Source organism: Lampris incognitus, chromosome 7 (assembly GCF_029633865.1).
Source record: "Lampris incognitus isolate fLamInc1 chromosome 7, fLamInc1.hap2, whole genome shotgun sequence".
Lineage (NCBI taxonomy): Eukaryota > Metazoa > Chordata > Actinopteri > Lampriformes > Lampridae > Lampris > Lampris incognitus.
The window spans coordinates 46,544,964-46,570,235 of NC_079217.1; the positions used below are offsets into that span (position 1 = coordinate 46,544,964).

Below are 25,272 nucleotides of genomic sequence, written 5' to 3' on the forward strand. Positions count from 1 at the left end.
GACTTTCCTTTTCAGCTCCCTCTACACCTGCTGCCGTTCCTTCTTGCCCTCCAACCTAAAGGCCTCTTTTTATCATTCAGTAAGGCCTTCAGTTTAGGGGTAATCCAGGACTCATTTTACTGAAAAACAGCCAACCGTTTTAGTGGGCACAGTGTTATCACCACTGACATTTATGTAGTCATAATGCAGTGGATGAGACTATCACTGTCATCCGCATGTGGCTCAAAGAGCACTCCCCACCCTGTTAAGTCAAAAAATCCCTCAGTCTGATTAGCTGCAGTGGGCAGTATCCAGTAAGCTAGGGCCTCTTACTGGATACTTGTCCCAACGGGAGTTTGAACCCACAGTCTCTGGGATGGAAAGCCGACGTTCTTACCTACTGAGCTAAATATATATACATACATACATGCATATACATGTGTGTGTGTGTGCTTGATTATTTGTGTGTGTGTGTGTGTGTGTGTGTGTGTGTGTGTGTGTGTGTGTGTGTGTATGTGCGTGCGCATGTGTATCTATACACACGGTAACTTTAAAAAGCATTCACGTCCTCTTTGATTAGGGTACTGATATTTCTCTCTATGTGAACTGTATTTGTCCTCTTTCACTTTGCAGGAGTGTGCAACCCTGGGCAGTGGGATCCCCATTTGTCGACAAGCTCAAACCAAGTTGGAGGTGTCGTTATACATGTTTTTGTGGAGCCCTGATGCTGAGGCAGTGCTGGTGGCCATGTCATGCTTCCGCCACCTCTGTGAGGAGGCCGATATCCGTAGTGCTGCTGATGAGGTTCCCGTGCAGACCATCCTGCCCAACTATGCCACTTTCAGTGAACTAGCCTCAGTCAGCAACATGATGGGGACAGGTCAGAGCCCATCCTTTCTAAGCAAATCTTTTCCAAAATGCCCGCAACACCTACATGCTAGTTAAAATGTTCAAGTTATAAAAAGACTCATGAAAATAATCTTCATCTTCAACATCTCTTTTGTACTTTTTGTTCAACCAACACATTTTTCCCAGAGACAGCTAATGCCTAGTTAAATTTCTTTCAAGTCCATTATCACACAATGTCTCCACACACTTAACACCAAAGGATGAAACAAAAGAAGACACCAGTGCATTGAAGGGGTTAACCATCAAAATGTCGGAGCAGCTTTCTTCCAAACATTTGCATTGAATGTTGGCCAGTTCGTTACAGTTCCAAAAAAAGACAAAATATGACCATAAATATGACTCCCAGCTCGTGCAGCACAATCCACGTCTTCTAAAGCCATATGATAGCTCTTTGAGTGAAAAAGACCGAAATTTAAACTTTTATATACTGCAAAAAATGTCCCTCCCTTCCTTACATTAAAAAATGTTCACACTTTTGTGCATCCAAACCTTGCGCAGGCACATTCAGGTTCCATGCAAGATATCTCCATTTAAACACGACATATCTGGTGTTTTAACAGGCTAACTCCTTCAGTATTGTATGGAAACAGAAAACCAATCCATGTTGCTACTTGCGGGAGGGTGAGTAGATAATAATGACAGAATTTTCATTTCGGGAAAAAACTATCCCTCTAAAAGGTCATGAAATGGACAGAACATGCCCATCTGTACCCTCTTCTTTTTTTTGAAAGAAGCAACCTTTTGGATGGCGCTTGGCTTGTGGGAGGGGGAGGTTGGTAATATGACTGGTAGTATGAATCATCATGCCGCAATGCTCATGCATGCGGCTGAACTATATTGTATGCCAGAGAGGGATCTCATCTCTATCACCCTTTTCAATAAATTATAAATGAATTGGGTGATTTGTGACCATTATGAGATTTGACACGGGATATAAACTGCCACATGGAGCCAGCTCCAGAGGCAGATACAGCCATGGCTTTCAGAAAGTTTAGCAAGGATAAAGTTAAGCATACAAGTATTAGATTTGGACAAAATTGCTAATATAAGGGAGATTGTATCAAGCTGTGCTAGAGTGCAGCTCATCTTAGTCATGTTTGTAGGACATGCTACAGGGTTACAGTTATCCTCAAGAATGAGCTGGGAAAGACCAGTGATTTCATTTCTAATTGACTTGATCTTTCATCTAACTATTTCCATTAAAGGAAAATGTCATTGTCATTATGTGTGGAACTCCAGGGCTGTTTTGAGGTAACAGACCGGCAGGCTCTCTGTGAGCCACACAGGGATGACCTGGATGGGGTCACAGGGTGTGTCACAGACTATATAAACTGCTGTGTGGACTGCATTGTCCCTGAAAAGACTGTCCATTGTTATTCAAATAATAAGCCATGGGTAACAAAGGACATCAAAGCCATCCTGAGTGGGACCTTAAAGTGAGAATCAGGGAGGCTAAAGATAACTACAGGAGGAAGTTGGAGCAGAAACCCCAACAGAGCAACATGAGAGAGGTCTGGATTGGTATGAAGACCATCACTGGTTTCAGGCTGACTGGCAGCAGAGGAGTGGACGGCAGCTTGGACAGGGTCAATGAGCTTAATGTGTTTTTTAACAGATTTGACACAGTGACCCTTCCCCATCCCCCCCGGTTTCATCTGTTGCCTGCCTTCATCAACCGTCAACTTCACTGCCCTCCTTCCTCTTCCTTACATCTCCCCAGCCTCCAGTGGGGGCCCTACTCCCCCCCTGTCTGGGTTCCCGAACTAATGACTCTCTCCAACCTGGTGACCCCGCCCTACCTATAACACCTCCAGTGTGCTTTATGGTTGACCATGTCAGAAGACAGTTGATGAGACTTCACGCAAGCAAGGCGGCAGGCCCGCATGGTGTTAGCCCCAGGGTGCTCAAAGCTTGACCCCCCAGTTATGTGGAGTGCTTCACCATGTCTTCAACATGAGCCTTAGACTTCAAAGGGTCCCCGTGCTGTGGAAGACGTCCTGCCTCGTTCCTGTGCCTAAAATGCTGCGTCCCAGGGTCTCCAAGGACTACAGACTGGCATTGACTTCACTTATTATGAAGACTCTGGAAAGACTCATCCTGGAGCAGCTTTGGCCCACGGTCAAGCCACACTTAGACCCCCTCCAGTTCACCTACCAGCCCCCACTAGGAGTTGCGGATGCCACCATTTTCCTGCTTAACCGTGCTACGCCCACCTGGATAAGCCAGCTAACATTGTGAGGATCATGTTCTTTGACTTTTCTAGTGCCTTCAACACCATCTGGCCAGCTCTACTGGGTGAGAAGCTGACAGAAATGCAGGTAGATGCCCCCCTTGTGTCCTGGATTGTTGACTATCTTATTGGTAGACCACAGTATGTGCGCTTGCAACACTTTGGGTCAGACAGAGTGGTTAGCAACACTTGGGCTCTGCAGGGGACAGTCTTGTCTCCTTTCCTTTTCACCCTCTACACTACAGACTTCAACTACCACGCAGAATCCTGCCATCTTCAGAAGTTTTCTGATGACTCTGCTATAGTCGAATGCATCAGTAAGGGCAAGGAGGCTGAGTACAGGGCTTTGATGGGAAACTTTGTCACATGGTGTGAGCAGAACCATCTGCAGCTCAACGTGACTAAGACAAAGTAGCTGGTTGTTGATCTGAGGAGGGACATGACACCAGTGACCCACTGTCTCCTCCATCATGGACGATGTCTCCCACCCACTCCATGACGTGCTAGTTGGGCACAGGAGTACTTTTAGTAATAGACTCATTCTGCCAAAATGTACTACAGAGCGCTACAGGAGGTCATTCCTGCCTGTGGCCATCAAACTTTAGAACTCCTCCCTCAGAGTGTCAGACACTCGGAGTTAATGGTCATTGATTGGCCCTTCGACTTGTTTTACCCTGTTGGGTTTTGTTTGTGCTGTTTGTTTTGTGCTGCGGTAGTGCAGTATAGATAGGGTGTTATGTGCACCATGCTTGTTGATATATTTTGTTCTTACTGTATCTATTTCTTATTTTATCTTTTATTTCTATTTGTTTCTGTTTTTATTGTTTCTATTTGTTTCTGTTGTTATCTTGTATCTTGTTAGTTTTTAGTTTTTTCTTACTAGTGCTTCAGTGTCTGTAATAGAACCCAATTTCTCCTCAGGGATAAATAAAGTATTCTGATTCTGATTATTGTGAAAGTAGTGTCACCTGAATTTGAGCCTGAATATTTGCTGAGAAAACTCGTTTTTTTCTGCTTACAGTTATGTTCTGAGTAGAATCAGCCATTACTACAATACCCAGAATTTGTTGTGAATGCTGCGGTCTTCTACCCACATCTGTCTGAAGTTTAGTTAAAAGTGATCAATTAATGTTACAACCCTTTAGGTGAATGATTAACTTAATTAAGCATTTACATGAGTAGAAAGGTAAACTTGAGGTAGTATTTTTTCCTCAAAGACACATTCTAGCTTCTGTGGCTTGGGGAATAAAATGTTCAAGTTATGCAACCTTAACAAGTGATGGCACTTAAAAAAAAGCTAAAAATACTCATTCAATATGGACTATAGTATTGTGACGTACCATGTTTTAATTAACATAAGCATGGGTATATACGTAACCCTGGTTTAGTGTTGAAAAAGTTTGGAGTAGGCAGATTTTATTGCTGATTAAGAATGAAATGAAGACAAAATGGGCTCCAACAGCTGTAACAACTGTATTCCAGGTGACATCTTTTTCAGAATTGCCAGTGTCAAGAGGAATATAATAATAATAATAATAATAATAATAATAATTACATTTATATAGCGCTTTTCTAGACACCCAAAGTGCTTCACATTGAAGGGGGTAACTCATTTCAGCCACCACCATTGTGTAGCACCCACCTGGGGGATGCATGGCAGCCATTTTGCTATCAGGCCTAGCCTGAAAAAACAACATGGAGCCACCACTCCATGGCCACCACTCGGGGGGGATGAGCATTGGGGTAGGGTACAATGCAGGCCGGGTGGCAGGCAAAGGTGGCGACTGGGGCGTGCCGCTTCCGGCATCGCAGACTGGTCCTCGGGACATGGAATGTCACCTCTCTGGTGGGAAGGGAGCCTGAGCTGGTGTGGGAGGTGGAGCGGTACCAACTAGATATAGTTGGGCTCACCTCCACACATAGCACATAGCATGGGCTCTGGTACCAAATTCCTGGAGAGGGGCTGGACTCTTTACGTTTCCAGAGTTGGCCAAGGTACCAGGTGCCAGCCGGGTGTGGAGATACTCACAAATCCCCGGTTGAGCGCTGCTGTGTTGGAGTTCTCCCCAGGAAATGAGAGGGTCACCTCTATACAACTGCGAGTTGCTGGGGGGAAGGCTCTGACTGTTGTGTGTGCTTATGCACCGAATAGCAGTTTGGAGTATCTGGCCTTCTTGGAGTCTCTGGGTGGTGTCCTGGATAGGGTTCCGCCTGGGGCCTCTATATTCTGCTGGGGGACTTCAACACTCATGTGGGCAATGATTGAGAAACCTGGAGGGGCGTGATTGGGAAGAACGGCCTCCCCGATTGGAATCCGAGTGGTGCCTTGTTTTTGGACTTCTGTGCAAGTCATGGATAGGCCATAGCAAACACCATGTTCGAACATAAGGTAGTTCATAAGTGTACTTGGTACCAGAACACCTTAGACTGAAGATCGATGATAGACTTTGTGGTCGGATCATTAGATCTGCGGCCGTATGTTTTGGACACTCGGGTGAAGAGAGGAGCAGAGCTGTCAACTGATCACCACCTGGTAGTGAGTTGGATCAGATGGTGGGGAAGGCTGCCGGACAGACCTGGCAAACCAAAACATGTAGTGTGGGTGAACTGGGAACATCTGGTGGAAGCCCCTGTCCATGAGGTCTTCAACTCCCACCTTCAGAAGAAGTTCTCGTGTATCCTGAGGGAGGCTGGGGATATGGAGTCTGAGTGGGCCATGTTCAAAGCACTTATTGCAAATGCAGCGGGTAGGAACTGTGGTCATAAGGTTCATTGGTACCTGTTGAGGTGGCAACATAAAAACCTGCTGGTGGACACCGGTGATGAGGGAAGCTGTCAGGCTGAAGAAGGAGGCCTTCCAGGCTTGTTTGGCCCAGGGGTCTCCAGAAGCAGCAGAAAGATACCTGGAGGCCAGAAGGACTGCGGCTTCGGTGGTTGGGGAAGCAAAAACTTGGGTGTTGGAGGAGTTCAGGGAGGCTATGGAGGAGGACTTTTGGTTGGCCTCAAGGAAGTTTTGGCAAACCTTCGGCAACTCAGTAAGGGGAAGCAGGGCCCGACTCAGGCTGTGTTCAGCCAGGGAGTGGAACTGCTGACCCGGACTCGGGATGTTGTCAGGTGGTGGAAAGAACAGTTTGAGGAGTTTCTGAACCCGGCTAACACTTCCTCATTGGAGAAGGTAGAGCCTGAAGAATCAAGGGGAGCCCCACCCATATCCCTGGCAGAGGTCTATGAGGTAGTTAAGTAGCTCCCCGGTGGCAAGGCGCCGGTTGTGTATGAGATTCGCCCTGAGATGCTGAAGGCTGTGGACATTGTTGAGCTGTGTTAGCTGACACGCCTCTTCAGTGTCGCATGGAGGTTGGGGACAGTGTGTGTGGTGTGGCAGACTGGTGTGGTGGTTCCCATATTTAAAAAAGGGGACCAGAGGGTGTGCTCCAATTGTTGGGCATGACACTGCTCAGCCTCCCTGGGAAAGTCTACTCTAGGGTGCTGGAAAGGAGGCTCCGACAAATTGTCGAACCTGGGATCCAGGAGGAACAATGCGTAATCTCTCCTGGCCGTGGAACAACAGACCAACTCTTTACCCTTACGGGAGTGCTGAGGGAGGCACGGGAATTTGACCAGCCAGTCTATATGTGTTTTGTGGACTTGGAGAAGGCTTACGACTGTGTACCCTGGGTCACTCTGTGGGGGGTACTGTGGGAATATTGGGTACTGGGGCAGTTGCTACAAGCCATCCGGTCCTTGTATAACCAAAGTGAGAGATGTGTCCATATTCTCGGCACAAAGTCAAACACGTTTTCGGTGAGTGTTGGATTCCACCCCAGTTGTCCTTTGTCTCTGATTCTGTTTGTGAAATTCATGGACAGGATCTCAAGGCGCAGCCAAGGTGAGGAGTGCGTCAGTTTTGGGAACCTCAGAATTGCATCTCTGCTCTTCACAGATGATGTGGTTTTGTTGGCTTCATCAGAATGCGACCTCCAGCGTGCACTGGAGCGGTTTGCAGGTGAGAGTGAAATGGCCGGGATGAGCGTCAGCACCTCCAAGTCTGAGGCCATGGTTCTCTGCTGGAAAATGGTGGATTGCTCCCTCTGGGTTGGGGATGAGTTGGTGCCTCAAGTGAAGTTGTTCAAGTATATCAGGGTCTTGTTCACGAGTGAGGGTAGGATGAGCGGGACATTGACAGTTGGATTGGTGCAGCATCAGCAGTAATGCGGACATTGTATCGCACCGTTGTGGTGAAAAGGGAGCTGAGCCAGAAGGCAAAGCTCTCCATTTACCAGTCAATCTTCGTTCCAACCCTCACCTATGATCATGAGCTTTTTGGTAGTGACCAAAAGGGTGAGATCGCGGATACAAGCTGCTGAAATGAGTTTCCTACGTAGGGTGTCAGGGCTCAGCCTTAGGGTGAGAAGCTTGGACATCCGAAGGGAGCTTGGAGTAGAGCCGCCTCTCCTTTGTGTTAAAAGGAGCCAGTTGAGGTGGTTTGGGCATCTGATTAGGATGCCCCCTGGGCGCCTTCCTTTGGAGGTTTTCTGGGCACGTCCAACTGGGAGGAAACCCCGGGATAGAACCAGAACTCGCTGGAGAGACTACATGTCCAATCCGGCCTGGGAACGCCTTGGGACCTCCCAGGAAGAGCTGGATGATGTTGCTGGGGAGTCCCCTACTTAGCTTGCTGCCACTGCAACCCAATCCCGGAGAAGTGGCTGATGATGAATGAATGAATGAATGAATGAATGAATGAATGAATGAATGAATGATCAATTCATGAGTTTTACATGATTTATTTAAAGTTGGATTAGGCAATTATTTTTGTTTGCATCATTGGGCAAAAATTCCATAATCACCTTTCAGTATATTTTAATTAAAATGGCCTGAGAGAAAACTAGACTTCTGCACCTCCTCTTGGCTGTGTATTCTAGCTTTAGAAAGTCTAGCCCGTGACGGGAGACTTAGCCAATCACGGGCCATTTCAAAGAGAGGGCATTCTTATTGGCTGTTTTACAAATGCAGGTGCACGTGTATGCAATCAATTCGTGTCCACCCTGCCGAGCTGTCCCATGAGTGTTTTATTTTCAAAAAATCAAAAGGCCAACTCGAAATGGTGGCTTCACATGAACAATATTAATGCAACTAAGAGATTCACTGAAAAAAAATGTTTTTTTTTAACATGGATAGATTATCAAATGAAATGAAATCAATTTTATTTGTATAGCCTGATATCACAAATTACAAACTTGCCTCAGTGCGCGTAACAACAACACAACATCCTGTCCTTAGACCCTCTCATCGGATAAGGAACAACTCCCTAAAAAAAAAAAACAACCCTTAACAGGGAGAAAAAAATAGGAAGAAACCTCAGGGAGCGCAACAGAGGAGGGATCTCTCTCCCAAGACGGACAGCATGCAATAGATGCGTTTACGCAATTTACACAATACAACATTAAAAGAGGATTATCAACTATGATACACGTTTCAGGAGGCTCGCTTTGATGTTAACTGGTTATATATACATCAGTGTAAGGTGCTGAAGAGCGATACGGAGGTCATTTGGTGGTAGTGGCTTAGCGGAGTGATACGAGGCATCAGAGAGGTGGAATGTTTTGCATTGGAATGGTCATGTTGCCTACTGTAGCTTTAACAAAGCGTATTTATTTTCTATTATTTTTTTCGTAAAAAAAAGTACAATTAATTTGCAAATAACTAGACTATCTTTGGATGGGTCAGGATCATGGGTCGGCCTAGCAGTCTGATTGGGTGTGTACAACCCTTTGAGGCCTGCCCGCAACAACGAGATTAGTAAGCTCTAAAGTGGATACAGGAGAGGTACCAGGCTAGAGAGATATACTAAGCAGAGTATGTGCTGATAGAATAGTGTTAGAATTATTGTGCTGCTCTGGGTCTTGGAAAGGAACAATGGTGGCTATGGGGAATACATTTAAATGTGTATGAAAACCATTTCCTTCTGTGATCGACCATCACATTTGGCATGAGGCCCCAATGTTGTGCAGCGCTGCAGCCCTGCGTTGCTTTTTTTTTTAAACTGGTAAATACTTAGTCCCGTATATAAATTGCCTGCATATTACATTTTGATATCTGTGACCCCCTCTTTAACCATGTTGTTTATGTCAGCTTAATATGAGAAAATAAATATAGGGCCTCCTCCAGGACATTTGCTGTTTGGTGCTTTACCACTCTTCCTTTCTCTTGTTAGGGCGCTCAACTTTGCAGAAGAGGGTGATGGCCTTGCTAAGGAGGATAGAGCACCCCACCCCAGGAAACATTGAGGTGACTATTGTTTCACAATTGGTGTGATCATCTGGAGTGGTTTAGAATGAAAATAATACATTTACACCAGTCAGCCAAAACATTAAAACCACCTGCCTAATATTGTGTAGGTACCCTCATGCCGCCAAAACAGCTCTGACCCGTCAAGGCATGGACTCCACAAGACCTCTGAAGGTGTCCTCTGGTATCTGGTACCAAGACAGTAGCAGCAGCTCCTTTTAAATCCTGTAAGCTGTGAGGTGGGGGCTCCATGGATCAAACTTATTTTTCCAGCACATCCCACAGATGCTCGATTGGATTGAGATCTGGGGAATTTGGAGGCCAAGGCAACACCTTGAATGCTTTGTCATGTTCCTCAAACCATTCCTGAACAATGTGTGCAGAGTGGCAGGGCATATTATCCTGCTGAAAGAGGCCACTGCCATCTGGGAATACCATTGCCATGAAGGGGTATACATGGTCTGCAACAATGTATAGGTAGGTGGAACGTGTCAAAATAACATCCACATGAATGCCAGGACCCAAGGTTTCCTAGCAGAACATTGCCTCCGCCGACTTGCCATCTTCCCATAATCCCACATCCTGGTGCCATCTCTTCCCCAGGTAAATGACGCACAATCAACCGGCTGTCCACATGATGTAAAAGAAAACGTTATTCATCAGACCAGTCCACCTTCTTCCATTGCACCATAGTCCAGTTCTGATGCTCACGTGCCCATTATAGGTGCTTTCGACGGTATACAGGTGTCATCATGGCACCCTGACTGGTTTGCGGCTATGCAGCTGCATATGCAGCAAGCTGTGATGCACTGTGTGTTCAGACACCTGTCTATCATAGCCAGCAGTAACTTTTTCAGCAATTTGAGCTACAGTAGCTCTTCTGTGGGAATGGACCAGATGAGCTAACTTTCGCTCCCCACGTGCATCAATGGGCCTTGGGCGTCCATGACCCTGTCGCTGGTACACCGGTTTGCTTCCCTTGAACCACTTTTGGCAGGTACTGAACACTGCATACCAGGAACACCCCACAAGTTTTGCTGTTTGGAGATGCTGAGCCAGTCGTCTAACCATCACAAATTGGCCCTCGTTAAAGTCACTCGGATCCTTACGCTTGCCCATTTTTCCTGCTTCCAACACATCCACTTCAAGAACTGACTGTTCACTAACTGCCTAATATAGATCCCACCCCCTGACAGGTGCAATTGTACTGAGATAATCAATGTTATTCACTTCACCTGTCAGTGGTTTTAATGTTTTGGCTGATCAGTGTATATTGATTGTTTCAAAAGACAATTTTCATTGCTCAGGTCTTTATCATCCACCTGTGCACTGGTGTCGCTGTGTTTTGGTTGCTTTGTTATATCTTTAGGCTTGGGAAGATACATATGTAAAATGGGATCAAGCCACCAAATACATTCTTAACGTCCCCAAAAACAAGGCAGATGATGGGCAGGTAAGGGTGCTTCATTGATCAGAACTCTCATAATGTTCACACTCTCGTTTAAGTGTGATAGAACCGCTGCAGAGCCCTAGAAAGAGAGAGTTGCCTCAATGAGGGGTCAGAACGCGAGAGGGTCACGTGGTTCATGTAGCCGCCAAATAGTTCCAAACGAAGCTTGGCGGGTCATTTAAATAAACTGCTTAGCCACGATTTCTGGTAACTACTAACCAATATTTTCAGATTCTTACATTTATGTATAGATATAGATATATTCCACTGTGACACATATTCTATGCGCACTGTTTGGAACTATCCGGGCTCCCATCACGTGGTTCATGTAGCCACCGAATAGTTCCAAACAAAGCTTGGCGGGTCATTTAAATGAACTGCTTAGCCGCGATTTCTGGTAACTACTAACCAATATTTTCAGATTTTTATATTTATATATAGATATAGATATATTCCGACGTGACACATATTATATGCGCACTGTTTGGAACTATCCAGGGCTCCCATGATCCACCATTGCTGTTGGCCCATTGACGTCTACGGAGTTGACATAACTCTCTCTTTCTAGGGCTCTGAACCGCTGCATTAGAGAAATTACAGATTAAATTCACCAACTCTGTGTTAATGAGTTGTGACTGACCTTTGTCCTTCTCACAGCAGGAGTGGATCAACATGACGGGCTTCCTCTGTGCTCTAGGTGGTGTTTGCCTCCAGCAGCGCAGCACTCCTGGCCCTGCAACTTATAGCCCCCCCATGGGCCCTATTAGTGAGCGCAAACACTCGATGATCTCCATGAGCTCTTGTGAAGTCTCGAACCCTATAGGAACCACTGTCTCCTGCTCCTCTTCCTCTGCCTCCAATGAGACACCACTGAGTCGCTTCCTGGACAGGCTTCTGGCCCTGCTTGTGTGTGGACATGATAGGGTGGGCCTCCATGTTCGCACCAATGTCAAAGATCTGTTGGGGCTTGAACTCAGCCCAGCCCTCTACCCCATGCTTTTCAACAAGTTGAGGAATAGTATTGGCAAGTTCTTTGACACACAGGGTCCGGTGAGTTGCACTAAGAGATCCAGTTTTAAACCATTATTAGTGGGTATGTCAGTGTTGATTTGGGCTGAAAGTTAAGATTTTTGCTGACTGAATAGGAATTATAATTGAATTTGTGTGTTTTTTTTTCTTTTTTTTCTATGGTATCTTGATGCATGCTAAAAATCCAGATGTAGAATCCCAGAAAAGTTGAATCGGTTCATCTGGACACAAGGTTCAGTGGGAGAAATGTTTCCTCACTCATCTAATGCCTACCATATACTAAAAGACTTTGAAAAGAATGTCAAAAGACTAAAGTCTGACACCCTCTCACATCTAAAGACAACGTGTCATATGTCATTGTGTTTTTAGTCACAGACTGATAAGATTTTGCAAAGACTGGGAATCTTGAAGGCTCCCTATTTGCAAGACTACCAATAGATTCCTTTTGTGATTATTTCCCATCCTGCTCCAGTGGAAATTTACAGGAAGAAAAACTGTTGAACAATGGGCAGAAACAGGTTTTTCATTCTCCACTCTATCGTAGTACAAATGAGAGGACATCTCAAAGAGGCACTCTTGTTCACTCCACAGCTACAACAGTTTCTCCTCCTTTTCTACAGTCCAAGAGAACTGAGACTTGTAGCACCTCCCCGGAGTCCTTGCTATGTTGCGTTGACTATCTTTCCAGTTTGCTGCTTCCTGTTTGGTGCTAGAAAGGGTATTCATATGTTGACAATTTTCACGTTATTAAACTTAACTATTATGGGCAGCACGGTGGCCCAGAGGTTAGCGCTGTTGTCTCATAGCAAGAAGGTGCTGGGTTCGAACCCCAGGCCATTCCATGTCTCCCTTGCCCTCTTGCTATCCCAGGGGAGAACATGCAAACTGTGTGGCATTTGCATGTTCTCCCCATGTCTGCGTGGGTTTCCGTTGGGTGCTCCAGTTTCCTCTCACCATCAAAGACATGTGTTATGGTAGGTTAATTCTCCTCTCTGTGCCCTTGACTAAGGAAATAGGGAAGAAGAACTGGAGTTGGTCCTCGGGTGCTGCACTGCGACTGTCCATTGCTCCTATCTACACAGCTAGGATTGGTTAAATGCAAAAAACAAAAAAAAATTGTGTGAGCTAAGACTGTGATAATATTAAACATGTTTGATGTTATCGGGAATTTAAGATGAGAAAAAGACTGACTGAAGACAGCTCGGGCTAAGTTTTTTGACCATCTTACACCGAACGATCGAGTGCGCCACAACTCTAGCAAAACTCATGATTTTATTCCAACATTGTAAATTGTCTGCGACAGTTTCGGTATTCAAGTATAAGTATTCAGGTATAAGTATTCAGACCCTTAATTCAGTGCTGTGTAGAAGCCCCTTTGGCAGCAATGAGAGCTTCGAGTCTTCTTAGGTATGTCTCTATAAGCTTTGCACACCCAGATTTAGGCAGTTTATCCCGTTCTTTTTGTCAGATCCTTTCAAGCTACGTCAGATTGGACGGGAAGTGTCTGTGAATAGATAGAATACATTTTATTTGTCATTGTACATACATAGAACGAAATTAATTCCCTGCATTCAGCCCATCCTAGCTGTGTAGCTAGGAGCAGTGGGCAGCCACCGTGCAGCGCCCGGGGACCAACTCCAGTTATTTCTTCCTATTGCCTCGGTCAGGGGCACAGACAGACAGGAGTATCAACCCTAACATACATGTCTTTGATCCACTATCTCCAGGTCTCGCCACAGATATTCTATGGAATTTAAGCCTGAGTTTTGGCTGGGCCTCTCGAAGGACAGTCAGGGACTTGTCCCAAAGCCACTCCAGTGTTGTCTTGGCTGTATGCGTTTGTTCATTGTCAGACTGACTTTAGAGTTTTTGCTCACCTCCCAGACCAAGGCTCTTTTTGCCTGATTACTCAGTATGGCCGGGCGGCAACTCTAGGAAGTCAAGTCAAGTTTATTTGTATAGCCCAAAATCACAAGGCTGTCCCAAAGGGCTTTACAGTCAGTACGACATATGACACCCTCTATCCTTTGGACACTAGACCCTAATGAGGAAAAACTCCACAAGAAAAACCTTATCAGGAAAAAAAAATATGGGAGAAACCTCAGGAAGAGCAACAGAGGAGGGATCCCTCTTTCCGACTGGATAGAAATGCAAAAGGTGTCAAATGCACAACATCCACAAAAATAACAGAATTGTAATGCGACTTCATAGATTATACAGAGCAAGATAATGTAGAATAATTACAGTAAATGCATAAAATTTAGCAAAGTTAAATGATGCTGGTAATGAAATTGTAAAGAGAGTACAAGACAAATTTAGTGAATCTGTGACCATCCAAGACAAGGTCAGGTACCCCACAGATGCAGTCAAGAGCCGACAGGACCCTGCTCACTGGGGACCTGTAGAGAGAATAGACTTCACATGCACACAAGAGAGCAAGGGAATCTTTGACACAGCATTCACACAAAGAGAAAGAAGACAAGAGAAGGGATGAAAGTAATGCAGAAGTTGTCATAGCTAAAACAAATAGTATAAAAGCAGTTTTAAATGAGAAACGCACAGACGATAGCATAAATCTCCAGGAGGTTGGGATTGTGTTCAAGGGAAAACAGGATGGATCACAAAAAGGCTCCTAAGTCTTCAGGCAGTTGAAAGAGAGAGAGCGATGATCCATGGTCATTAGACAGTCCATCCATTACTACTACGTCCAGCTGCTCCTTTTTAGGGATCGCCACAGTGGCTTATCCGTTTCCAAATTTTCCTGTCCTCTGCGTCTTCCTCTGTCACACCAGCCACCTGCATGTCCGCCCTCATTCATCATTCCATAAACCTCCTCTTTGGTGTTCCTCTTTTTCTCTTGCCTTGCATCTCCATCTTCAGCATCCTTATCCCGATATAATAATAATAATAATAATAAATCAATCTTATATAGCGCTTTTCTAATATTCAAAGTCGCTTTACAATAAACGGGGTGAAACAAGACAACGGATAAACATAACACAGACATACAGGGGTGGATGGAAAGGGGGGCTACCAGAGGGAGAAGCGGCAGCCACACAGGACACCAGCAGTACTCGCCGACTTGGACAGATACAAAAGGGAAATATACGCAGCATCTCTCCTCCACACATGTCCAAACCATGTCAATCTTGCCTCTCTTCCTTTTCTCCAAGCCATCCAACCTGAGCTGTCCCTCTAATATACTCATTCCTAATCCTGTCTTTGTTCGTTACTCCCAATAAAGAGCTTAGCATCTTCAATTCTGCCATCTCCGCCTCCTGTCTTTTCATCAGTGCCACTGTCTCCAAAACATATAACATAGCTGGTCTCACTAGCATCTTGTAAACCTTCCCTTTAACTCTTGCTGGTACCCTTCTGTCGCAAATCACTCCTGACACTCGTCTCCACCCACTCCACCCTGCCTGTTTTCTCTTCTTCGCCTCTCTTCTGCACTCCTCGTTACTTTGGACAGTTGACCCCAAGTATTTAAACTCATAGGCCTTTGCCACCTCTACTCCTTGCGTCCTCAACATTCCACTGTCCTCCTTCTCATTCACACATGTATTCTGTCTTGCTCCTACTGGCTTTTATTCCTCTTCTCTCCAGTGCATACCTCCACCTCTCCAGGCTCTCCTCAACCTGCACCCTACTGTTGCTACACATCACGATGTTATCCGCGAACATCATAATCCACGGAGACTTCTGCCTGATCTCGCCTGTCAACCTGTCTATCACCATTGCAAACAAGAAAGGGCTAAGAGCCGATCCTTGATGTAATCCTACCTCCACCTTGAACACATCCATCATTCCTACCGCACACGTCACCACTGTCACACTTCCCTCATACATATCCTGCACCACTCTTACACATTTCTCTGCTGCTCTCAACTTCCTCATACAATACCGCACCTCCTCTCTTGGCACCCTGTCATATGCTTTCTCTAAATCCACAGACACAATGTAACTCCTTCTAGCCTTCTCTACTTCTCAATCAACCTTCTCAAAGCAAACATCACATCTGTGGTGTTCTTTTGTGGCATGAAATCATACTGCTGCTCACTAATCGGCCCCTCTCCTCTTAACCTAGCTTCTATTACTCTTTCCCATAACTTCATGCTGTGGCTGATCAACTTTATACCTCTGTAGTTGCTGCAGTTCTGCACATCACCCTTATTCGTGAAAATCGGTAACAGTATACTTCCTCTCCGCTCCACGGGCATCCTCTCACTTTACAAGATTGTGTTAAAGAATCTAGTTAAAAACTCCACTGCCATCTCTCCTAAACATCTCTATGCCACCACAGGTATGTCATCTTGACCAACCACCTTTCCTCTCTTCATCCTCTTCATAGCTGCCCTTACTTCCTCCTTGCTAATCCACCACACTTCCCGATTCACTTTCCCCACATTATCCAACCTTCTCTCTCTCTAATTTTCTTGATTCATCAGCCCCTCAGAGTACTCCTTCCACCTTCTCAACACACTCTCCTCGCTTGACAGCCCATGTCCATCTCTGTCCTTCATCACCCTTACCTGCTGCATATCCTTTCCAGCTTGGTCCCTCTGTCTAGCCAATCGGTACAAGTCCTTTTCTCCTTCCTTAGTGTCCAACCTCCAAGTCAGGGGGAGAGAGAGAGAGAGAGAGAGAGAGAGGGACGCACAACATGAGCACATGTGCTCAGAGATACCAACAGAAGGTTAGAATGGTGCGATGCATTCAGAGAGTTTGGGAACATTTCTCACTGGCAGGACAAAACCAAGTGGTTCCAGACTTCTTCCATTTCACAATCACTGAGGCCACTTTGCTCTTGGGAACACTCAAAGCTTTAGAAATGTTTTTATACTCTTGCCCTGATCTGTGCCTCGCCACAATGAGATCTACAGAGTTCCTTGAATTTCATGGCTTGGTTTTTGGCCTGCAAAATTTTATATCTTCCAGAATTCAATGTAAATTAAATGCTTATAATTCAAGTTCAGTTGTCCTGTGTCACAGGTTTAAGCCTATGTTGACACACCAAAGTTTGAAAGAGCTGGAAGAGAATGAATAAAAACCATTTGCATAGTTGGTCTGTATTTAAGAAGTAGACACCTCCAAATGCACTAATTTGTTTTTCATATGATCCTTTGTGGATATTTTGCTGTGTTTCAGGTCCCCATCAATGACACCAACACCCAGTTTGTGGAGCAAACTATTGCCATCATGAAAAACTTGCTGGATAACCACACAGAGGGCAGTTCGGAACACTTGGGACAGGCCAGCATTGAGACAATGATGCTCAACCTGGTCAGGTCAGTACACTTACACAATTTCAAAATCTAAACACATTTTTTTGGTGGTAATTATACAATTTAAATGTGTAAAAGTTAAGCCATAGTTAAAACATCCCATCATAAAACTGTCGTCTTTTGCAGAGATTAAGTTTCCCTTTCTCTCTCTTCCTCCCTTCGATCATCTAGGTATGTACGTATTCTGGGAAATATGGTCCATGCAATTCAGATAAAGACCAAGCTGTGCCAGCTGGTGGAGGTGATGATGGAGAGACGAGATGACCTCTCCTTCTGTCAGGAGATGAAGTTCAGGTCGGTGATGAGAGCTCGATATCTATCAGTGCCACTTTGTGTTCATTAATTGTATTCCAGGCATTTCAAGCCAAAGTCTCATGAGAAGTTTTTATTGCCTATGTTGACTTTCTAATTTGCAAATACGAAATTCCTATTTGCAAATTAGAAACGTTGGAAGCAGAGTTTAAAATGTTCAATATTCAACCTAAAGCTGTGTGAAATATTATGAACAGAATATGATGTATTTTAAAATGATGAGTTTAGTAATACACTAAATAACATAGTTATTTATGCTAGTTATGTCATAACTGAGGTTCATATTAGTATCTTCCCTTGTGTTCTTTAGGAACAAGATGGTGGAATACCTGACTGACTGGGTAATGGGAACATCCAACCAAGCTGCTGATGACGATATCAAGTGTCTGACAAGGTTCAAAGTTAATGTTTTATTAATTGATGAATTTTAATTTCATTAGATTAATTTATTTTTAAATTATTCAATTATATTGTTTAGTGTTTTGTTTTGTTTTTTAATTGAAAGAGCCTGTCACTAGCTAAAATGCCTGCCTAGCTAAGCTTATGATTTTTTTTTTATTATCCATTATGGTGCAGGGACTTGGACCAGGCCAGTATGGAGGCAGTTGTTTCTCTGCTAGCTGGCTTACCACTGCAGCCAGAGGAGGGAGATGGAGTTGAACTGATGGAGGCCAAGTCCCAGCTTTTCCTCAAGTAAAGCTCTCGTTCCACTCTACTTTTGTATCATATTCTTCTGGTAATGTTTAGTATATTGGGCTTAAACTGAGATGAACAAACGGGCAATACAGTATCATAGCAGACTCGGTTACTAGTGTCTGTATGCATGCTCAATAGTCCAGGTAAGAAAATCAAAGAAAGAAAGTTGAATCAGTTCATCTGGACACACTCTCAGTAAACATTGTGTCGAGATGAACTGATTCAACTTTCTTTCTTCAGTTACTAGTGGTTTGCTACCTTTTGATGCACCTGATTTTCAACTCTGAATGGGTATGGTGCAAAGCACAACCAAAGATCAGAGAAATTCAATGTATTTGAAAGCCGGCAGAGATGCTGTGACAATTGGCCTGCTTTAACAAAAAAAAAAAAATCTTCTAAATGATTGTTTCCTACTGTCACCATTCTTTTTCATTTGCTTTTAACCCCCCTACACTATCTGTGGCCAGGTACTTCACCCTCTTCATGAATCTTCTGAACGACTGCAGTGAGGTGGAAGATGAAGGCCAGCCAGTAGGTGGGAGGAAGAGGGGAATGTCCCGCCGTTTGGCATCACTTCGCCACTGCACCGTTCTGGCCATGTCCAACCTCCTTAATGCCAACGTAGACAGTGGCTTAATGCACTCCATAGGTATGTAACTGGCATGATTTCCTCCATTTACTTGCTTCTGGTCTTTTGGTTTAAACACAGGTAGATTATAGTGCTGGTATTGAGTATCACTGGTTACAACTCAAATTAGTGAACTGCTGTTTAACACTAGAACGACCAAGGTGGTCATTTTGACGGTTTTGTATTTTCAAAGTTTAATAATTTTGTGGGAAAAAAAGATACAGACCTGCCGCTCGCTGAAAGCTTTTGTCCACAAGCAGCTGGAAAAGCTGCTCATGGACACAAGCTTTGTTCCAACTATTTGGAAAACTTCAACGATAATCCCCACCCATTGCCCTGATACCCATCCTCAGTAAGTGCATGTAGAGAGTCATATGCAATCATCTAACACTGTCATTCTGTGAACAACTACGACTGTGGAGGAAGCCAGTCTGACACTAATACAAGCAGTGACTGAGCACTTGGATAAACCAAAAGCCTGCTCATGGATTTTAATTATGGACCCCTCCTCTGAATACTGTTAATATAGGTATCTTGCTATCACGTCTTTCTAGTTGGACCGTAAAAGCAGTGCCAGCCCTACACGTGGTTGTCCGTGAGTGAGTGTGTGAGTGCCTGTGTGAGTGGAGTTTCGCCATTGGTCAGACAGCCGAGTTACAGCTAGCAGCAACCAACCACGTCACTGAAGTTACACGATTGGTCAGCAGACCAATTACTACTACTACTACTACTTTCGGCCAGTCCCGTTAGGGGTCACCACAGTGGCACATCCGTTTCCATTTCTTCCTGTCCTCTGCCTCTTCCTCTGTCACACCAGCCACCTGCATGTCCTCTCTCACCACATCCATAAACCTCCTCTTTGGCCTTCCACTTTCCCCCTTCCCTGACAGCTCCATATTCAGCATCTTTCTCCCAATATACCCAGCATCTCTCCTCCACACATGTCCAAACCATCTCAATCTTGCCTCTCTTGCTTTGTCTCCAAACCGTCCAACCTGTGCTGTCCCTCTAATATACTTGTTCCTAATCCTGTCCTTTTTTGTCACTCTCAATGAAAATCTTAGCATCTTCAGCTCTGCCACCTCCAGCTTCGCCTCCTGTCTTTTCGTTAGTGCCACTGTCTCCAAACCATATAACATACCTGGTCTCCCATCTTGTAAACCTTCTTTTTTACTCTTGCTTGTACCCTTCTGTTGCAAATCACTCCTGACACTCGTCTCCACCCACTCCACCCTGCTTGCACTCTCTTCTTCACCTCTCGTCCACATTCCCCGTTACTTTGAACAGTTTACCCCAAGTATTTAAACACAGCCACCTTTGTCACCTCTACTCCTTCCATCATCATCATTCCACTGTCCTCCCTCTCATTCACGCATATGTATTCCGTCGGCAGACAAACGATGTCACTGGTAAACATGGAAGTGGGCGTTTCCCTATTGACCATGAATCAGTGCAGTGGTTCACATTCTAATGAATGTAATATTGCTGTTTGTGGATACTGCAGAAATGCCTCATTGCAAAAAAAGTCCAATTTACAAACACCAGCGCTAATAGCCACATGTAGTTAAGAGTGAAAATGATTAGCGTCTTCAGAGAGTTAATGGTAACTGAAGCACATTTATAAGGGGTGTCATGCCCAGACTTTCCAGTGATCATGGCAGCGGTGATTGTAGCAAAGTGATTATTTCATATAAAAATTAATTTGCGCTATTTAACTGTATAAATAATCCGGGTTTGAAAACTGCTGTCCAGTACAGCCTCTGTTCAAGGAACCGATGTCAAAACAGCCACTTTTTAAATGTTGTCAGGCAAAAGCTTCTCGTGGATCGCCACCTTGCCGTGGTGGAGAAGCTCGTGTGTACTAATGATCCCAAGAGCTATCTTGCAGTTCTTTTTGCTACCATATTCTTTTAGGAAGCATTTTTGTTTTAGATAGCTGTCTCTTCCTGTCAATCGTATGCCTCGCCAAACAATAAAATCTTTGCTCAGTTTTATCTGCCTTGCAAGGTTCACAGACTGCTTTTGGGTTGCCTCTGTGAAGTAGGCAGAAGAATCTTCTTCATCTGTACAGCAGTCGCTCATCTCATGTTATGGTAGATATAATGTCCCCGCTAAAATTTTACAACCTACAAAATTTTATAGCGAACAAGAGTCGCCACATGCCAAGATGAACTGACGATGACCATGTTTTAATGAATATTATGATCTCATCAGCTGTGCTGAGCATAACTAAATGTGGTTAGTAATGAGAAAAACATATTGCCATCATGAATCACATTCAGCAAGAGATAATAATCACTTTCAGTTCATGGTTACGTGTGGCTAGTCTGTTAGCTGAAAGACTTCATAGGTTGTATGTGTTGTAGCTGCCATGACATAAGGTGAGTGACTGCTGTGCAGATAAAGAGTCTTTCCGGTACTTTGTAAAGAGTTGCTGGAACACTGAGTTCACACCGATATCAGATCTGTGAGATGCCACTAAGTTGTCGTCTGCTCTATATACTGTGGCTAGTTGAACATTTGATAATGAACCATATTTAATGTGATTATTGTTTATTTGTCTGAAAAAAAAAACCCTTCTAAAACCAGTCACCACAACATTAGAAAAGTCCCTACAAAATGGAAAAACGCAGAGTACCAGTGCTTGAAAATGTTAGACCTGTGTAAATACAGTACTTGTGTCAATATAGTACTTTGTTACTTTCCACTCTCCTTATTGACTATATATGTATGACTATGCTGATAGATAACAGTTACACCAGACTACACCATTAGTTACTAATGTACATTAATTTGTGCTGTGTACTACATGTACTACATGTATTACATTATTAATGTAATATTAATAATTATTAATTATGAATACTAACAATAAAAATAACATTATAATATAAATTCTACATTATATAAATAATATATAAATTATATTATTGATAAATGAATATAATTATTAATGTAATCAAGAATAAAGAACAATTTATTGTCATTTCTATTACGTACTTGCGTACACAAAATAAATGAAATTTCATTTCACCCAGCCCACAGTCGTACAACACAAGATAAAAACACATATCCAAATTTCCAAAAAACGACACCACCAAAAAAATTCAAAAACACAAAGAACAAAGCAAAAAAAACAAACAAAAACAAAACACAGTTAACAACACAGTCCACTCAGTGCAACACAGTCCAAAAACTCCACTGTCCAGAGAATGAACGCCAGCCAGGATGACTGCCGGTCTGCATGGGCTAGCTGTTAGCTTAGCCTGCCCCGCTTCTGGGTCCTGTCAAGACCGCCCTCGGTGCTTCCTCTTCGGGCGCAGCTCCAGGCAGGGCTGTGGTCCTTGGGCCCACTGGACGTAGCAGGCCAAGCTCCCTCAGCTGATCCAGCTGTCCCAGCCAGACAGCTTTGACGCACCTCCCCACACTCCACACGACGACACAAACGCAGACGCAGACAGTTGACACCAGGCGAGGCTGCCACCAGACCGCCTCAGTGTTTCTGCTTGGGCGCAGCTCCGTGCAGGGCCATGGTCCCTGGGCCCACAGTTCGTGCTGCCATCTTCCCATACATTATTATTAATGTAATGTAGTAGTAATAATAATAATAATAACAAATCAATCTTATATAGTGCTTTTCTAACAGTCAAAGTCGCTTTACAATAAACGGGGTGAAACAAGACAACAGATAAACGTAACAAAAACATACAGGTGGATGCGAAGGGGGGGCTACGAGGGAGAAGCGGCAGCCACACATGACGCTAGCAGTACTCTCCGACTTAAACAGATACAAAAGGGCAAGAAAAAGACAATACAACAGCACTGTAAATTTTGATTTTGTGTAGGGCTTTACTCCGTAGCCTATTCCTCTCCCGGTGTATCCACTAGGCAGTGGCACTGTCTAACCCATAGCTGGGGGCTGGTTCGTGGGCATCAGGGAATATCCACACACCAGTGGGCCTGCGTACCACACGTCTAGGGGCCAGACCTCCTCCGAGTGCCTTGTAGTTCAGCCAGGGTCCAAGGTGTACTCAGTAACTGTGTGTCGCCACGAGGAGGCGCTACATAGGGCTTGCTGTTGGAGAGGCTATGTACTGGCAGGTAGAGACTTACGTGCTCGGCTCTCCTGTTTGCATTTCTGCTAGCCAGCAGTGAAGGTTGAAAGTGAGACATGACAGGCACAGAACACTACACCAACACACTAGACACTTCACAACAACCCCACTTCTTACACAAGAATGCCAGACACACTACTTTGGTACATTGAGTACTGACATTAGCCATTTGTAATCACAAAGAGAACAATAGTGCTCACTGTCTTTATGCATGCTCAGTAATCCAGGTAAGGATATCACAGAAAGGTGAATCAGCTCATCTGCAAGTATCCCCGATAACTGCACCCACCATGCAGTCACTTAGATGAGGGGTGAAAAGTTTCTCTCAGTAAACGTTGTGTCCAGATGAACTGATTCAACTTCCTGTAATAAGGCTTATTAAGACAACAGTCAGCATAGGCAACATGAATATACACAGGATACGGGCTGTCTGTAGAAACGGACTGAGGAGAGTCAGATTTTGCAGTCCAAACCAGTCTTTTAGTATCTACAGGTTATGTTTAATACAGGTTCTTACAATGGGTACGCCACGAACTTGGTCAATTTCATTAAATTTAAACACTACACACAGCCTTACCTCTGCTATTACCCATGGTGACAAGCGGGGTACGGTCAGATTGATGTTTGATATTCATCAAGGACAAATCTAAATCAATTTTTATTTACGCCATCCATTTACATCAGACTCCATATATTTGATAGGAAAAGCCAAAGTTTATGATTCAGTTATTTTTACAGCATTGCTTTTGTTTCGTGTGTAAAGGAAAAAAAACCCCAGCAAGTTACACAATGAACACAATGAACTGGAAACTGCCGGCAAAGAGTAATTTAAGGACAATCCTTCATTTACACAATCTGAAATTGGTACGTTGTCTGTTCATCCAGAAATGTCTCATGTCGAATGACTTATATCAGTAATGAAGTAGACTGTTACAAATCCTTATATTTGCTAATTACTTGTAGGCCTATTCTTCAAATCTTTTAAAAACGTTTTTTTATCTCTACATTATGACCCAATAAATTGGTAATCTGGACCTGACTTTTAGTATTTTTACTCAATACCGTTCACAATTTTTAAAAATCCCACTATACAAGCAATGCCTCTTTCCATTGTGCTTCTCTTTGGTTGCTTGGCTAATATGTGTCTTCACATATTCATCCATCCATCCATTATCCAAACCGCTTATCCTACTCATGGTCACGGGGATGTTGGAGCCTACAGTGCATCCGGAAAGTATTCACACCCCTTCAATTTCCCCACATTTTGTTATGTTACAGCCTTATTCCAAAATGGATTAAATTCCTTTTTGTTCTCATCAATCTACACACAATACCCCATAATGACAAAGTGAAAAAGGTTTTGTAGAAATTTTTGCAAATTTATTAAAGATAAAAAACGGAAATATTGCATGTACATAAGTATTCACACCCATTGCTATGACACTCAAAATTGAGCTCAGGTTCATCCTGTTTCCACTGATCATCCTTGAGATGTTTCTACATCTTGATTGGAGTCCACTTGTAGTAAATTCAATTGATTGAACATGATTTGGAAAGGCACACACCTGTCTATATAAGGTCCCACTGTTGACAGTGCATGTCAGAGCAGAAACCAAGCCATGAAGTCAAAGGAATTGTCGGTGGACCTCCGAGACAGGATTGTGTCGAGGCACAGATCTGGGGAAGGGTACAAAAAATGTCTACAGCTTTGAAGGTCCCGAAGAACACAGTGGTCTCCATCATTCATAAATGGAAGAAGTTTGGATCCACCAGGACTCTTCCTAGAGCTGGCCACCCAGCCAAACTGAGCAATCGGGGGAGAAGGGCCTTGGTCAGGGAGGTGACCAAGAACCCGATGGTCACTCTGACAGAGCTCCAGCGTTCCTCTTTGGAGATGGGAGAACCTTCCAGAAGGACAACCATCTCTGCAGCACTCCACCAATCAGGCCTTTATGGTAGAGTGGCCAGATGGAAGCCTCTGCTCAGTAAAAGGCACATGACAGCCCGCTTGGACTTTGCCAGAAAGCACCTAAAGGACTCTCAGACCATGACAAACAAGATTCTCTGGTCTGATGAATCCAAGATTGAACTCTTTGGCCTGAATGCCAAATGCCACATCTGGAGGAAACCAGGCACCTCTCATCACCTTGCTAATACCATCCCTACAGTGAAGCATGGTGGTGGCAGCATCATGCTGTGGGGATGTTTTTCAGCGGCAGGAACTGGGAGACTAGTCAGGATCGAGGGAAAGATGAACGGAGCAAAGTACAGAGAGATCCTTGATGAAAACCTGCTCCGGAGCGCTCAGGACCTCAGACTGGGGCGAAGGTTTACCTTTCAACACGACAACG

At 44.2% G+C, this 25,272-nt stretch overlaps 1 protein-coding gene across 1 annotated transcript in view; it reads left to right on the top strand.

Moving 5' to 3' along the window:
• nf1a (neurofibromin 1a) overlaps window positions 1-25,272 on the top strand; it is a 316,227-nt gene that overhangs the window by 121,348 nt on the left and 169,607 nt on the right. Inside the window, exons 17-25 of the mRNA XM_056283131.1 lie at window positions 613-859; window positions 9,333-9,406; window positions 10,776-10,859; window positions 11,514-11,906; window positions 17,034-17,173; window positions 17,342-17,464; window positions 17,793-17,876; window positions 18,059-18,175; window positions 18,646-18,827. Coding sequence (XP_056139106.1) covers window positions 613-859; window positions 9,333-9,406; window positions 10,776-10,859; window positions 11,514-11,906; window positions 17,034-17,173; window positions 17,342-17,464; window positions 17,793-17,876; window positions 18,059-18,175; window positions 18,646-18,827 — 1,444 coding nt within the window. The remainder of the gene's footprint in view (window positions 1-612; window positions 860-9,332; window positions 9,407-10,775; window positions 10,860-11,513; window positions 11,907-17,033; window positions 17,174-17,341; window positions 17,465-17,792; window positions 17,877-18,058; window positions 18,176-18,645; window positions 18,828-25,272) is intronic.